General features: G+C 39.3%; 1 protein-coding gene across 2 annotated transcripts in view; it reads left to right on the forward strand.

Annotated features, from left to right (window-relative positions):
* SASH1 (SAM and SH3 domain containing 1) overlaps positions 1-17,151 on the forward strand; it is a gene marked incomplete at its 5' end in the record, with an annotated part of 629,783 nt that extends 612,632 nt beyond the window's left edge. For both annotated transcript variants that reach the window (XM_081314824.1, XM_081314825.1), the window contains 5 exons: positions 3,043-3,193; positions 4,012-4,125; positions 5,979-7,063; positions 13,348-13,479; positions 14,897-17,151. In XM_081314824.1, coding sequence (XP_081170950.1) covers positions 3,043-3,193; positions 4,012-4,125; positions 5,979-7,063; positions 13,348-13,479; positions 14,897-15,148 — 1,734 coding nt within the window. In that variant the 3' untranslated portion in view covers positions 15,149-17,151. The remainder of the gene's footprint in view (positions 1-3,042; positions 3,194-4,011; positions 4,126-5,978; positions 7,064-13,347; positions 13,480-14,896) is intronic.
* Between the last annotated feature and the right edge of the window lie 721 nt (positions 17,152-17,872).

Raw genomic sequence — 17,872 nt, forward strand, 5'->3', positions numbered from 1 at the left:
AAATTTCCTGATAAGCTATTTCTCACAGTTTTGTTTAGAGAACCAATTATCCATGCATAGTTATTAATTTACTTTTCTAGAACGATTCATTGTACCTGCTTTGCTTTTGTTTTGTTTTGTTTAAATCCTGTTTGACGTTAAGGCTGTGGAATGAAGGCCAGGAATAAATTAAGCTATTCAACGAATAATTTTGTCTCTTCAGGAGGGATGGATAGATAGATGGTCTCGGTCTCAGACTTTTTCTGCAACCAAGAGTGGCTCCTCCGAACATCATTAAAATGTGATCACAGCTAAAATTTTGACTGTAAAGAAAGAAAGACAAATCATTAAACAAAACAAAGGTTTGCAAGAGAGTGAGAGCAGCACAGTTCATGAGATATTAAAACATTATAGCCAATCAGAAGGTTGCAAGGATCAAATCTCTAAGGAATTTTGAAAAGAGAATTCCAACATCAATGAGACAATAACCCAACTGTGGAGCAGTGAAGGAAGAGTAAACTTTTTGAGAAGCTCCCCAAGGCTCTCTTACATTTTTTTTTATTGCCAGTAAAGCTACTTGAATAGAAGACAGCAATTGCTAACAGCTGGGCTCCTGGCAAGAATTTTTTTTTATTACAGCAGCTGTCTAAAATAAATCCATGGTCTCCATTCTGAGCTATAATATGTGCAACTATCTCACTCTAGAGGTATCTCAGCAATCTTGCCCTAACTAAAACACACTCAGGTGGAACATGCCCAGACAACCATCATTTTTTTCTTCTTTTCCTCATCACCATCCTTGAAAGGTAATTCTTCATAAAAGATAGACTGCTCTTAATATGCAACACTTCATTTCTTCTTATATATTTTATTCAGTCAAAAGTTAAAATGAGGAGAAAATGGATTTTTATATATATTTCAAATAAATAGGAGCATATTATTTATTTATTTATTTATTTGTTTGTTCTTATATACCGCCCTTCTCCCGAGGGACTCGGGGCGGTGTACAGAGTATGTTTAAATAAAATATAGGTTGCACTTGTTTTTGGCCAGACTGCACTATTACTATTTTTTAGAAAAATCAAGAGTAGCTGCAGCCAAACAATATTTACATGTAACTAAAGCATGCGTGATGATGCCCACTGCTAATGAAAGAAGAGTTAATGTAATTGACTGATTGTATCCTGTCAAGTTAATGTCGACTCTTAGCAATCACATACAGGTAGACCTCGACCTATGACTAGTCTCTTAGCAACCGTTTAAAGTTACGGCAGACTCTGGAAAAGCTACTCATGACCCAGACTCAAAGTTCCAATGGCCACCATCCCTAAAACCACATAAACACATTTTCTTGTTTTTTTTAAAAAAATATTTTATTAGTTTTTTATGTTTGCTTGACTCCTGGTCTTTCAACTGTTTTTAGTTGATCTTGAAAGGGAGAAGCTATCCGCCACTTCAGTATTTTCATTGTCAGTTCTAAGGCTGGTTGCTGTATCAGTTGCCATTAGCTTGGGTCTTCTTTATAGTTAATCTTAGTTCCATTTACTCACTCTTCTCCTTGATGTTTGCTATTAGATTTTATTTGCATTTTCAGCTATCAAAGTATCTTTTTTTTCTCTAATTTGAAAACCACATTCATCATCTTGCAATTTTAAAACCACACACATCTTCATTCAGTATGAATAAATAATATAAGTATATCATTAAGTATTATTTTTTTTAAATGAAAGTGCTGATGAAATAGTAGGCTTTTTCCTGGAAAAAGTATGTGGCAACCCACCACAGTGCTAGTTTAGTCTAGTGCCAGTGATAAAGAAACTTGATAATTAAGCAAATTGCATTAATTGAGTCAGAACTTCCAGATAATACTGTGATAAGGGAAATATTGAGATCAACATTCTTGGCCCGATTGGTCTGAATCACAGTTCAGGAATTGAAAGTGCTGCCTCAGAGAAAGGCAAAATGCAAACAAAAGCTGAGTCTTTTTCTTGGTGTGCAGCAAGTTTCTGTAGACATGAGATATACATTTTAAATATTGCAAGCACCAGTGTTATGTATAGGGTAGGAGCAGCAGCTCTGCAAGAACCACCAGGTGGCGCTGTGCTGTGGCTGGATTGGCTGAAGGGTTTTCGGCAGGAGATTCGGATGGATGGATTGGCCAGAGTGATACCTGGCTAGGGGTGTGTGTGTGTGTGTGTGTGTGTGTGTGTGTGTGTGTGTATCTATCTATCTATCTATCTATCTATCTATCTATATCTATATATCTATATCTATATCTATCTATCATCTATCTATCTATCTATCTATCTATCTATCTATCTATCTATCTATCTATCTATCTATATATATATATGTAAATTATTCAAATTGCTAATAAAGAATTTAGGGAGGCTGATATAAATTCTTTATTAGCAATTTGAATAATCTACACAAATAATGAGCTGTCATAAGTTGTGACTATATCCTGTGGATAGCCTTGGGGTAGGCCAAAACAGGAAAGAAAGATTTAATTAGGAAGGTGCATTCAAAAAGACTTGACAATACTTAACACACACACACACACACACACACACACACACACACACACACACACACACACTGTATATATTACTGCAGAAAGCCAGTAAAGGCTGTGACCTGAGTTTATTTCAAGTTGGAATCACACAGTCTGCATTAAATCTTGAATGAAGAACTCAAGGAGTTAACGGGTTAACTTCTTAGCCATTTCACCCCATGCGTATTCTTTCATCAGATGGACTACCTGCTGAAGTGTGTGACAGTTGTGTTACAGAGGAATTTTTATAGGGAATACAGAATATAAAATCCACTGCAGTCAAAAAGAAAGTGGAAATCTGTTTTGGTTGAGAGAGCAATGAAGGAATGACTATGGATATGTTTACTGGTGCTGCTGCATATTCTTTTTATAGCCTCTAAAATGGCATAACTCAAAATGTTCCTTGTATACTTACAAATCAGTTATAATATACCACCATTAGAAACAAACAACAAAAAAAACCTTTGCAAAATATACAGCATTGAAAGTAGCCTCTCTCTTTGACACAGGAGCACATGCCAACCTTTCTGTTTAATGGCTATGAAGACTTAGATACCTTCAAGCTCCTGGAGGAAGAAGATTTGGATGAGCTCAACATTCGAGATCCAGAGCACCGCGCGGTTCTCTTGACAGCTGTGGAGCTCCTGCAGGAATATGACAGTGAGATAGATTATCTTTTTTCCCCAGTGCACAGCTAAAGATGTTACCTTCTTGGGAGTTTGGAGATTGTAACTGTGAACCTCAAAGGCCTTGAAAATCATGGCTTCCAGGGAGCTAGAGAGAATGTGGAATAATCATAAATGGTTCATAAGAAATAAATGTCACTGGGCATTGGGAAATTTCCATAGAGTGTAAGGTGGCTCCTAACTAGAGAACCTGCCAAATAAGGGCTTGTAAAGGTTGCCCAAAAAGAAGACCACAGAGATGCTTCTCTGACCTAAATATATTCTAGGCTGGAAAAGAATCCCCAGTTGTCCCCGTTAGCACCTGAAATATGCTGTCCCTAGTTTTTCAACTTAACTTGCATTGATTTAATTATGAGTCCTCAGGGAAAGGGTGGTATATAAATGTAATAAATGTAATAAAATAAATAAATGTGGCAGTAGCATGAGCAGAAGCACCTTATCCATACGAAGCAGAGAGAAGGACGATTAATTTTTCCAGCCTCTGAAAGGTCTACTCCAGGGTGGAAAGACTGAGGAACTCTCTGAATATTTTTTGCAGACCTTGTATGTTGAATTTGCAAACATGCGCAGCAAGTGGCTATATTACACAAAACTGCTTAGCGACAATAGCTGAACATTCCTTAAGTCTTCTCCCTTCTTTCTCACTGGCTTCTCCAGTATTTTTAAGCAAGTATCTCTCCCGTTTATTTATAAACCTGAGTTGTTTTACAGGTTGCTTGACATAAAAGAGATTGTTTTCAATCCATGCAAATGCCGCTTTCTTAGTTTTGCCGTTCTTGTTCTTTGCTCAAGGTAACAGTGACCAGTCGGGCTCCCAGGAGAAACTCCTTGTAGATGGCCAAGACCTCAGTGGATGTTCTCCCCGGGATTCAGGCTGCTATGAAAGCAGTGAAAACCTGGAGAATGGTAGTCTCAGCTGTGCTCATTTGAATTGCATGCCTAATTCATTAGCTTCTAAAGCAGGGGTCTTCAAACTCGGCCCTTTTATGACTCATGGACTTCAATTCCCAGAATTCCTCAGCCAGCGTGTCTGGCTGAGGAATTCTGGGAGTTGAAGTCCATGAGTCATAAAAGGGCCGAGTTTGAAGACCTCTGTGCTAAAGGGACACCAGATTCTGTTTCTAGGAACAGCGCTTAACAGAATTTCTTTTAGCGGTGACTTTGGCACTGCTTTCATTGTCTAACAAAACAATTGTTGCAGACCTAATTAAGGGGGACACACCAATTCTGGGGCTTGTGCACTTTTCCAAGGTTGTCTGGACAGACCGTTTCCCTGCAGGGAATATAGAGCTCTCATTTTTTCACCTTTGTTTTGGGTAATTGCTTTTTTTTTAATATCCATGTAGTATAAAAGACCCCGCCCCTTTCCTGCATGCAAGCTGTGTTGAATGAAGTTGCTCCGCTAGTACAAAAGCATAATGAGGAAGTGCTTCAGATAAAGAATTAGCTCATCTGCTTACAATAGATTGAGGAAGTTATTCAGAGCCTTGAGAAAGGAAAAAAAAGACTGTTTTCTAGAGAAGGGTTGCTTTACTTGATATGCACGTGGCATCCTCCTTGGCTCAAAGCGCTGTGTTGCTGAGCTCCTACTGGAGCCTTTTATGTAAACTGCAGCATGTCAAGTGGAATGAAGCCCTGACAGCCTGTAAAGTGAGAAGCACCTGCTGTGCGCTATCCCAGTGATCACAGCTTCTTTCAGCCTTTGTAAATGGAATGCCTCTCTTTCTGAAAAACAGGCGTCAGCACAAGAAGTGGATGGCACAATATAGAGAGGCCTATTCTAGGTTTACCCAAAATCATATTGGTTCGTAATATTTACCAGGGATCGGTTTGAATCGGAGCATGACAGTAATACATAGAAAGTGGGGCTTACCACTTAAGATTACAAGGGCATTTCAGTGATGTGTTTTTTGGGCTGTTTTTTTCCATTTCCTCCTTTTCTTACAGTCCAGATAAATACATTTATTGCATCCGTTCATGTAGCCCTAGAATGATTGAGCAGAAGCTTTATCAAGTGCAGGAGTCTTGTTTTACTTGCCTGTGCCTCCACGTCTCTAGCTCTGAGAAACCTCCAGTTGAGGAATCAAAAATTCTTCTCCTGAGAAAACCATTTCAGTTGAGAAATGTCAAATGAGCTGGGGGAAGAAAGGATTAACCTGCCCCTTTTGATATACTGTTGTTCCGATTGTTATTTAAAGCTTAAAATTTAGACAGACTTCATCTGTACAGGTAATATCACATATTCCTCAGAATTTTGTTTCTCTACATACAGTAAGGATGTGGTGGCTCAGCGGGTTAGGACGCTGAGCTTGTGAATCAGATGGTCGGCAGTTTGGCGGGTCGAATCCCGAGTGCCGCGTAACAGAGTGAGCGCCTGTTACTCGTCTCAGCTTCTGCCAACCTAGCAGTTCAAAAGCACATAAAAATGCAAGTAGAAAAATAGGGACCACTACGGTGGGAAGGTAACAGCGTTCCGTGCGCCTTTGGCGTCTAGTCATGCCGGCCACATGACCACGGAGACATCCTCGGACAAGCGCTGGCTGTTCAGCTTTGAAACGGAGATGAGCACTGGCCCCTAGAGTCGGAAACGACTAGCACGCATGTGCAGGGGAACCTTTACCTTTACTTTACATACAGTATACATCAAGATAAATAATAAAGCTTGGGCATCCCAGGGGGCGAGGAGGGAGCAGGTGCTGATTTGTTTCAAAAATCTACTTCTTTTCTAAACTTGTAATGTTTACTTCATTCTGTTTCAGCTAAAATACGACAGCCTCGTCTCCTGCCCTCAAAACTAGTCAGTGAATATAATTTTAAGGATTTCCATCGAAACCCACTGGCGAATTTTCCAACTCTACCCTTAATTAAATCAACAGAAGCTTATCAGCAAGAAAAGAAAACCCAGTTCAGCTGTGTGCATCCAATCTCAAAAAACCGTCTCAAGCCGCCAGCAGCTGTGGAGCTCAAGAAGAAAGGTAGAAGTTTGCCAACTGGGATCTGTCGGAGCTGGGAAATTTTAGAAAGAGCCCCAAATGTACCTATGTGGCCAAGATCCCACTCTCTTGGAGATCTTCATGGAAATATTGGCACTGGTAGTATAAAATCAGTGGATGCTTCACCTCTGGATTCATCAAAAAAACCAACTGATTCTGAAGGTGGTGGGCAGATGATGAAACTGTTGATGGCTAATCAGAGAGAAGAGGTTGCTGGTGGCCCTAAGGAGAAGAGAAAGGAATTCAACCTGTCAGCGACCATGCCTTCTGCAAGAATGTTCCCTCAGCGTTTGTCTGAGAACTGTGATGCTCGGACATCTTCACTTTCACATGGTATGACCTGGACTCCTTTTGAAAGTTGTAAAAAGAGCACCCTTGTTCTTGGAAGAGCTAATACTTCTAGCTGCAAGGAAAATGTGGGAACTGGTCAGAAGGATACGAGTGAAGCAAAAACGCAACCCAAAGCATCTTCCCAGCCACCGCCAGTCCCTGCAAAAAAAAACAGGGAGCGCATTTCTAATGGACACTGTCATCTCCCCTCAACTCTCTCTTGTTCAGATGTACCGTCTTTGCCAGCAAAAAAATTTACCCTATCTGGTTCCTCCAGTTCCCATGAACTGACTTCATGCAGAACATTTCCTGATCAGGAACCCAAAAGTCCTTCCAGCATAAGGCCTCCTTGGTTGTCTGACCTTCCAGAAACAGCTAGTGTCCAGCAACATGTGTTAAAACTAGATCCTTCTTCAGTAAAGAAGACATCCTGTAACAGAGGACTGGATCTTGAAATGTTGATAGAAAACAAGCTGCAATCCGAAGATATTGATCTTACAGAGGAGCCCTATTCTGATAAGGTGCCAGAAAATTAAAATGTTCCTAATGTTAATTCTTTGGAATACCTTTTCAATTCTTTTCACCCTTAGAATGTCTTTTTTTTTAATCCCATTTATATCCCGCCCATCTCTGATGACTCAGGGCAGCTTACAATCTAAAGCACAAATCAATGTGCTTAGCAATAGCCTTCATTCTAGGTATATGCCTGCTTATTAGGGCTTTTATCATACCCCAGCGGCATCCATGTATTTTAGTAATCGTAAGTAGACATACTCTGTTCCAGTGGTGATATAGTAAGCCATTTGGTAGATCTATATTTATTTTTATTTTATTTATTTTATTTATTTTAATCCCATTTATATCCCGCCCTTCTCCGAAGATTCAAGGCGGCTTACAATTTAAAGCACAAATCAATGTGCTTTAGCAATAGCCTTCATTCTATGTATATGCCTGCTTATTAGGGCTTTCGCCCCCCCCCCCAAGCGGCATTATTACAAAGTCAGCTTATTGCCCCCAACAATCTGGGTCCTCATTTTACCTACCTCGGAAGGATGGAAGGCTGAGTCAACCTTGAGCCTGGTGGGATGCGAACCTGCACTAATTGCAGGCAGCTGGTGTTACTTAAGGAGGCATTAGCCCACTGCTCCACCAAGGCTCAATATATAATATATAATATACTGAACAATTTTCACTGTTCTACTAAAAAGTTTTCATTTTGAATATTAGTAATTAATAATTATCAAGTTGCAAATCCTAACTCAGACGGGTATTCCATGTAGTGAATATTATCTGTATGGCAGTACATAATGGCCTACCAATAAAGGCCACTATCTATACTGCCCATAAATATATAAATTAAGTCTTTGTCAAAGCCCCAAATCGTATTCACTTGCATATTACTTGGAATAGGCTTAAAGAAGCAAAATTAGGGACCTCTCTTTTTTTTTTATTGAAAAGTTTTACAGTACTTTTTATCTTTAACAATCCCCCCTTCCCTCCACCCACCCCTACCTAACCCTCCCTATCCCTCCCCCCCCATTCCCCCCTCCCCCCCGACTTCCCAGAGCTAAGTACAAGGTATAAAAACAAAGAACAATCATAAACATCCATATACTAATAACAGTAAACTATTAAGTCTATCGCACTCTAGCTCATATAAAATGACTACAAGCAATACTAATATTACATAAAAAAGGAAAAAGAAAAAAAAAGAAAAGAAACAAATATCTTGTAGTCTGTATTTAAAAGTGATATTGGTCTGTAGTTTCTTACTTGGGTAACATCCTGATCTTCCTTCGGAATCAAGGAAATAAAAGCAGTTCTCCAAGACGGAGGCACCCTTCCTCCCCTCTGAATTGTCTGAAACAATTCCCTTAATGTCTTTATCAACTCCAATTGTAGATTTTTGTAATAGACCGCAGTCAGTCCGTCCGTGCCTGGCGCTTTGTCCACCTTCAATTGCTAAAAGAATTTCTTCTTCTGTTATAAATTGATTAATCTCTTCCTTTTGTTCTTGTGTAAGAACCGGGATGCTAGCATTCTTCAAATATACATCAATATCTATTTCATTAATCTTATCCTTAACATATAATTTGGAATAAAAGTCCACAAAGGCTTCCTTAATAAGGTCCTGTTGAAACACAACCTTGCCTTTATGTTCAATTTTATCTATGTTAGAAGCCCTTTGTTTTTTCTTTAACCTGTAAGCTAACCACCTACCTGGTTTATTGGCATTGCAAAAAGTATTATGCCTAGCAAACCGTAAGTTAGTTGCCACCTGATCAGCCATCAACTTATCAAATTGTCCTCTTAGCAAAATAATAACCTCTTTAATCTTCACATCCGATGGGTTCAAAATTAGGGCCTTTTCTTTTTCCCTAATTTCATTCTCCAGTTCCTTCCTCCTAACTTCCAAATTACGTCTGTATTTATTATTCATATATATTAACACCCCTCTCATATAGGCTTTGCTAGCATCCCAAACCATGTCCATAGAAGTATCCTTGTTCATATTAATTTCAAAAAAGTCCTTCATCTGCTTTTTACATTCTTCCACATTTCTCTGATTTCTAAACAAATTCTCATTTACGCGCCAGGAACGCCTATCTCTATTATCCTTGTTAATCTCTAACCAGACTGGACTATGGTCAGATATAGTTCTTGCGCAAATCTTTATCTTCTTAATCCTAGAAAAAAAATCACTAGTCAATAATATAAAATCAATCCTAGAGAAAGATTGGTGTCTGTCAGAGAAAAAAGTATAATCCTTTTCATGTAAATGTGTTTCTCGCCAAATGTCTCGCAATTCCAGATCATCCTTCATTTCAAAAAAAGATTTAGGCAATCTAGCATGACTCGGGGCATGTTTAAAAAAACCAGATTTGTCCAGCTGTACATCCAAGACACCATTCCAATCTCCCATAAAAATAAAAGATTTATAATCCAACTGGGTAATCTTTATATGTAGTGAACTATAAAAGTCAGCTTGTTGTTGATTAGGAGCATACAGTCCAACTAAAAGCGTTTTTTTGCCTTCTAACAGCAAATCTATCATAACATATCTTCCTTGTTTATCTACTTCAATTAGTTCCGCTGTCAGAGTATTCTTAACATAAATAACCGCTCCATTTTTCTTATTCATTGTAGAAGCAATAAATTGCGTACCCAACCTTGAATTCAACAAGTACTTTTGGTCCATAACCCTAATATGCGTTTCTTGCAAGCAGATAACATCAGTCTTAAATTGTTTTAAATATTGAAAAACTTTCTTTCTCTTCTGTGGTGAGTTTAATCCATTAACATTCCAGGTTAGGAACTTAGTCGCCATTCTTGGCATCCCGAAGCTTCTGGAGCACGTCTGCCAGGACCCCTTTAACTTCCTTAGGCCGCGCCCCTCCCACAGCTTCGCTATAAGTACGCTTTGGAGGTTCCATAACTTTCTGCTGATCTTGCTCTTGCTCTTGTCTCACTCGTCTTAAAGCGGCACGCGTCATCCTCTGCTCTCTAGCAGCTGCCGATGAAACTGTAATTTGATCCCCTCCAGTACCATTCTCCTCTGTCTGTGTTCCTTCAGCATCTTGAGGCTTTCCCTCACCATTTCCCTTTACAGATTCCAAAAGTGGTAGAGGGGTTGCTTTTAAAACTTTACTGTAAAAATCACGTGCCTGCATCACTGTGACCAAACGGTGTCTCTTGCCTTCATGCATCACCACCATGCCCACTGGAATCTCCCATCTAAACTTGATGTCACATTTCTTAAGTTCCTGTGCCAAAAAGGCAAAATCTTTCCTTCTCCTTAAAATTTTTGGAGGAATCTCTTTTAAAACCAAAACTTCTTGCTCAGCAACCACAAGCTTAGTATCATAAGCAACTTGGATAACTTCATCTCTAATTGCTCTCTTTGTAAAGTAAACCACCACATCTCTAGGTAACTTCCTCTGCCTTGCAATCCATGAGTTCACACGAAAGATTTTGTCTATACTTCCCTCAATTTCAGCTGCTGACTGACCCAGTACTGCTTCCAAAGCCTCAGAGACCAACTGCTTTAAATCTTCTTTAGGATTCTCTTTTAAGCCTCTGATTCTGATAGCAAACTCCATCTGATGGTACTGGACGAGGGTCAAGTCTCCATCCATTTTGTCCATTGTATTTTCATTCTCTAATACTTTTGCTTCTAATATGGAATTCTTTTGACTGAGATCCTCCATTTTTTCATCCAAACATTGAACACATACGGCCACACCTTCAATTGCAGGCAAGATGTCTGCCCTCATTGCTCTAAACTTCTCTTCCATCTTCTCCTCCAGTTTCTCCTCCAGCTTTTCCATCTTTTCATCCATCATATCTGACATTAATTGTGAATGCTTTTCGAAGGCATCCTGTAAATCCTTAAGCGTCAATGCCGGAGCAGGTGCAGGAGGAAGCAAAGCTTGCAACGAGGTCTGTTGCACCGGGGAAGCCCCCGCACTCCGGAGAACTTTGGAAGTTTTAGTCGCCATCTTCCCCCACTTTCACTTACGCACTTTCACTTTTAAGAGCCATAAAGTCCATTGAACTAGAGAGTAAAAGTCCACTTCACCTTGACCTCCTGTACCACTCTGCCTGCGTCTTCACACTCGAGAGTCTTTCCTTCTGGCAGGGGTGGTTGCTAACGCTTGGCTCTGCTCCAAAAAACACGGAGCAGAGGCGCTGCGCAGCCCGGAGCAAACCCAGGCTTCGGGGGGGCTCGATCCTTCAGCCGCCCAAACTTAAAGCTCAGGCGGCCCTGGAGAGCTCAACCCCTACCTGGGGCCTCACCCCCTCCTCTTCTCCCGGGGAGGGGGCTTCCGAATTACCAAAAACAGCTGATCGGCGCTGTTTTCAGCAATTCAACAAAGCCGCGGAGCGGACAGCCCGGAGATGGCTGTCTTCAGCGTCGCGTCGCCACCGGAAGTCCAGGGACCTCTCTTTTTTGGTGTCTTCAAACCCCTCTTTTTTGGTGTCTCTTAATGACTACCAGGACTAATTTCTGCTGTTTTCTTGGCAAAATTGCAGAAGTGTTTTACCCTTGCCTGCTGTATAAGGTTGAGAGAGAATGATTGTCTCAAGGTCACCCAGCTGACTTTGTGCCTCTGGTGGGACTAGAACTCTGTTATCCCAGTTTATAGTTTGATGCCCTAACTCAGGGGTCCCCAACCCCCGGTCCATGGGCCAGTACAGCATACCAGCAACCGGGCCACACAAATGAGCAAAGCCCCATCCATGGGATGCAGGCAGCACATAAAACCACGCACTTCCCGGTCCATGGAAAAACCTTTCTCCATGGAAATGGTCCCTGGTGCCCAAAAGGTTGGGGACCTCTGCCTTAACCACTACACCAAACTGGCTTTCCAGTAACATCTTAGATCCATCGATTTTAATGAGAAAGTTAAGTATATGCTGAAGCCTGCCTTTTTAAAGTCTTGTTTGCTTTGATTTTGTTTGGCGAGCCCCTTTAGACCAATGTTCACCTCAAGTCCAGCTTCCCACAATATTATGCCTTTCATATCTTTTCAGTTTAACACCCATAACACCAGTCTGCATGGAAAGCATGGGAAATACACTTTGAGAGCAATGGATTAGGACAGTGATTTTTAAGGCTTCTTAAGGAATACCCCAAAGGCATTTTTCAAAAAACAACTGGATTTTATTGGTTTTTCTTTGAAAACATTTCACTTTTCATTCAAGAAGCATCTTCATTTCGGGGGGGGGACCCTAAGAAAGTCCAATTGTCTTTTGAAAAGCACCTTTGGGACAACCTTGACCTGGATGATTGAAAATCTCCATATACATTCTTAAGAAATAAATTCACTACCAATTTATAGAAAACCCTTGTACAATTACTGAAATAAATTCAAGTCATGAATATAGATGTGTGAAGTTAGTAAAAATAAAAACAATGAACTCCGGGATATAAGAGAAAATTCTTCTTTATTGCTGAGCTTTCATCAACAAGCTGTTGACATCATCAGAGCAAGGGCTGAATGATAAGGGAGTCAGTACATACACTTGTATGGCAGTTATAATGTTCAAATTGTGGAATGTGGGTGTGGCCTGTTCGTGACAAGCTCGCTCGTTTATAATCACAGTGGTTCCGGCTTTGCTGGAAAAGGCCAGTCTCTGGTTGATTTTTAAAAGTCGCGCCTAGCAGCTGCTTGGCACATATAAGCTGTTAGGTGCGTAAGTCTTGTCGCGCCGCGTGTAGTCATGCGCTGGCTGACAGGCTCTTCATTTGAAGTAGAGTCAAGGAGGTCGTCTCGTTCCCTTGTGTGCGGTCGTCGCAGGCTTGATTCTGCTGTGGAAGGGAGCAGATGTCCTCGTGGAGTGTGTAAGCAATTCGCTCTCCTTCATGTTTCTTTGCCTGGTTGCTGTAAAATCGGCCGATAAAGAAGCAATAAAGAGGAATTTTCTCTTATATCCCGTAGTTCATTGTTTTTATTTTTACTAACTTCAAATGTCTACACCCGGGATTCCAGTTTTTAAACTTATTAAATATATAGATGTGTATATGGAAAGGATAGCTGCTAAGTTAAACTTCTTATAATTTCTTAGGGAACCATTACTTAATATCTGAAGGAACATAGAACAGGGGTCTTCAACCTTGGCAACTTTAAGACTTGTGGACTTCAATTCCCAGAATTCCTCAGCCAGCTTTGCTGGCTGAGGAATTCTAGGAGTTGAAGTCCACAAGTCTTAAAGTTGCCAAGGTTGAGGACCCTTGGTATAGAAGGAACATAGAATGTTGCTTATTTCATTATAACTTGCATTTTCATCTGGACATCTGCAGCATGGACGTTGTGGGATTCCTGAACCTTTGGTGCAAAGATATGCTGAAGACCTAGATCAGCCTGAAAAGGATGTTGCTACAAACCTGGATCAAGTACGAGTGAAGCAGCTGAGAAAGCAGCACCGTATGGCGGTAAGTCAGCATTAAATCCCTGTGGCAAGTTCAAGGGCCTGTGATAAAAGCAAAAAAAATCTGAGTCCTTTTGATGTTTTGCCACTTGGAATTGCAGGTTGGGAAAACTTTGAATAGATTGTATATTTAAAAATGCAGCTTATCTTTTTCATGTTTGTTTGTTTGTTTAAAAAAACTGCTCGCATATAAAACTAGACTATTCCTTTGTTGTTGTTTTTTGCAGTGGTGACAATATTCAACCTCTGCATTGCCAGTGAAGGACTGATAGAAAGCTACTGGCAGCTATCTCATTTTCCTTGATAGATGGTGGAATCTTTGATTACACGCTACCTATCAGTCTCCTCTACAAGCACTGTGTTAGCAGCACAGAAATTGTTCCCAGTCTATCACTGGCATCATTGCCTTTAAAGACTTCTTGGTGTTTTCTCTTGTTTAACTTGCTGCTTCCACAGGAACTGTTTAGAAGCTGATGGCAAGAAGCAGATGGCCATTTAGTATGAAATTCCAGGTGACTCTTTACTAAGAGCCTTGGTGGCGCAGTGGTTAGAACGCAGTATTGCAGGCTAGTTCTGCTGACTGCCAGCAGTTCGATTCTCAATAGCAATACGCTTAGATTTATATACTGCTTTACAGCCTTCTTTAAGCAGTTTACAGAGTCAGCAACCTTGAGCCAGTGAGAATTGAACTGCCAAACTGCTGGTAGCCAGCAGTCAGCAGAAGTAGCCTGCAGTACTGTATTCTAACAGCTTAGTGATGACTCGGCCTTCCATCCTTACCAGATCAGTAAAATGAGGACCCAGATAGTTGGGGGCAATATGCTGACTCTGTAAACCACTTAGAGAGGGCTGTAAAGCACTATGAAGCAGTATAGGACTGCCCCCGACCTTCGCTCATTTCACCGGGACCTGAAAACTTGGCTCTTTGATCTGTTTGGTCCAGACTGTGGGGTTGTTAATTTAACTGGGTTTTAGATTTACTCTTGGGGCTTGAATTTAATTTAATTGTTTTAATTGATTTTAATTTTTTGTATTTCATGGTTTTAACTGCCCTGTAAACCGCCCTGAGTCCTACGGGAATAGGGCGGCATACAAATTCAATAAAATAAATAAATAAATATAAGTCTAAGTGCTATTGCTATTGTAAGTATACAAGAATTTGGATGCATTATTCAGTTTAAGGACTGCATTACTTAGGCTCTGAAAAAAATTATTCAAAGAATAATTAATTTAGCATTCTCACCATACCATTTCCCCAAGGGAAAAATATTATGTTCTCACATTCTCTCACATGAAGATAGTATGTATTCAGATGGAATTTAAGAATCCCAGCAGTTTCTTTATACATGGAACAAATTGATTTTTTCAAATTAGAGAAAAAGGCCAAACAACAGCTTGAATTATCTTTTCTTCTGCTACAGATTCCAAGTGGTGGCCTCACCGAAATTTGCCGAAAACCTGTATCGCCTGGAAATATCTCTTCCGTAACTGATTGGCTAGTTTCTCTTGGCCTCCCGATGTACTCAGTCTCTCTCAGAGCTGCAGGAATCAATGACTTAAGTAAAGTGCCTTCTCTGTCACAGACTTCACTTCATGAGGCTGGCATCACTGAAGAGAGGCACATCAGCAAGCTTTTAGCAGCAGCAAGGCTTCTGAACCCAGAGACAATTTAACCCATTCTGGAATATAGTATTTTTCTGTTGGAATACCTATCATTTTTTTTAAAAAAAAAGCTATTTCATCACTAATTGCTCCAGAAAAAGCTTTGGGAAAGGGCAAATCTGGTCCTGGGAAAAGCTGGAGTACTTTGCAGTTTCATCCCTGCATATAAAACCGTAGCATCAGCTGTCCACAACAGGAAAGTGGTATGACCTGTTTTTTCCTCAAAGAAAAAAGGCACAACGAATAGTTTTAGTTTGCTAAGGACTCTTAGCCTTGCTTTTGGCCATTGGGAAAAGAGGGATCTTTCTACATTCTTGAAAATTTAACAGCAAATATCTTCAGTTTGGGGTGGGGGGGAAGGTAGCAAATCGTAGATCTCTAGATACTTTGGTTCTGTTCATAGGCTAAAGCCTAGCTAACTGACCATTAAGGATTTTTAATTTAAATTTATATATCCTACTGAGGGAAAATATAATCACAACAAACGTATTAAGGATTAAATCTCTCATAGAGGTTCCTTCCACATCCTTTCCATTTCAGCTATTTATATAAAAATATATTAATAAAGCTTGACCTTCCCAATATAGTATCCTAGAAATTGGAACTGGAGGTCAGAGTGGAGGAACACTTAGCTTTCAAATTTCCCCATAAACAGAAGATGAGGTATGGACCAAGTGATGGCCACAGATTTCCATCTGATAATAGCTAGGTCAGAGTTCCGAATTTGGTACACTTTTCAGCTGATCTTTATTGCAACTTACCAGGTTTTTTTTAAGCTCCTTCCTTTAGAATAACAGTAATTTTTAAAAGTTCTATTTAGCAGCCAGTTTTAATTTGCCTTAAAATGCTTTTTGAGCAATTTACTTACCAGCCTCCAGATTTATAAAATCTTTCATTGTTGCAGTTTTAATTTAGCAACAGCTTATTTTAAAGATTTCCTATATCTCACATCTCCTTTTATAAAGTTGCTGTTTTTGAAATTGCAGACTTTAGTTCTCAGGCTAACAAGATGTTTATAGCTGTTAATGTTTGCTGGCGTTACTGGCTGAAAGATATTTTGTCTTTTGTATGTACATATATATATATATATATATATATATAAATATAAATATAAATATGATAAAAATGTTTTTCCCTGTTAATTACAATTTTGTGTACTTTGATGCATTGTCGTTCGGTTTGCTGCAGCTTTGACTTGGTATCCTGACCATATCAATGGGACACATGGGTTGTTCCTTCTGCCCCAAAGAAAACCCAACTGGCTGAATAAGCAAAATATCATCATCCAGATATTCAGAAAAAGAATTCTATTTCAGTGAGATTTGTGGTGGGGGAAGAAAGGGAACTCTCAAGCTATAATTCGTGTAAGAGTAGCTAAATATGTATATTATCAGATATTGAAATGATTTACTAGAATGGATTGCTGGAGCAAACTGATTTTGTTTTGTTTTTTATTTGTGGTACCATGTTCTTGTGTACTAAAACTATTAAACTATACAATGTAAAATCTCTTCCTTGTTTCTGTGAATATAGATAAACTTTATTTTTGTACATGATTGGACATATTATATACCAAATATGTTTGACACATCGATTGTCCAGTAGTACCTACTAACTACTAATTAGCTATAATAAGGCTTTTCAGGATAAGTAATGCCCCAATAGTGTGAAGATACAATGGACTCAGTTTGAGCCTGGGAACATGAAGTCTTGATTTCACATAGTTTCTCATCACCTTGCTGTGCCTCCCATTGCATTACCTCTAAAAACGAAATTGTTTTACAACTTCAAAAAATGCAATATTCAGCTAAGAACATTTCTACAAAGCATAATTTTGCCTTTCCAAGTCCTCTTTCTTATCGGGTATCTTTCTTCTTTTACTTTCTTTAAGATATCAGGTATTTGAGGAATTTTACTAAAAAAAATATCTTACCATTCCAACCTTCACTATTCTATTAGTTTATTTTGACAAGCACAAAAGTGATTAAAAGATTTCTACTCATTAAAGGAAAAAAAGGACTGTGGTGAACATTTCTTCTCATGTACAAATTTATTACTTTTTAATTAAATTAATGGATGACTATATATGCAGAAATGTGCTCTGCATGTAGATTGTGTGGCTATAAGCCTGTAAGATTAGCTGGAATTTTCATTTATTTGTTATATACTATAGAAGTTGATTTTTTTAAAAAAATATTACCACAAATGGTTTAGATCTAGTGGAAGCTGGAAGCCAGTCACAGTAATACGTCAGGATACAAACAATGCCACTAAGGTTTCATATTTACAGAGTTACAGAATGAAAAATATATATTTTATACATCTCAAGAAGTATATTCATTAGGACAGAAACAAATTGTTAAACTGAGATCAGATGTGCACAAATCCAGTGCTGGTTCTGTTGATATTAATTTAAATGTATTGTTTATTCTTTTGTTTCACACACACACACAAACTAAGGTATAAAAATTACATATCCTTTATAGTATACATCTGACGCAACTGCTGACCATTTCTCCTGTATTCATATTGATTTTGGAAAAGTGTTAAATCATTTAGTATTTCCATATTGCAGAGAAGGTCTAGGTGATAGAACGACCCCTAGGTTGGAACATTAAGCTAGACTCTTGTATTGATCTTCTACAGACAGGTAGGGCCATTTTAATATCCATGGAGGATGGTTTTTAACCAGCAGTTAATCAAAGAGGCAGTAAGACATGCTTCATGGTCCCCCT

The sequence above is a fragment of the Vipera berus genome (assembly GCF_964194415.1).
Source record: "Vipera berus genome assembly, chromosome: 1".
NCBI classification, from domain to species: domain Eukaryota; kingdom Metazoa; phylum Chordata; class Lepidosauria; order Squamata; family Viperidae; genus Vipera; species Vipera berus.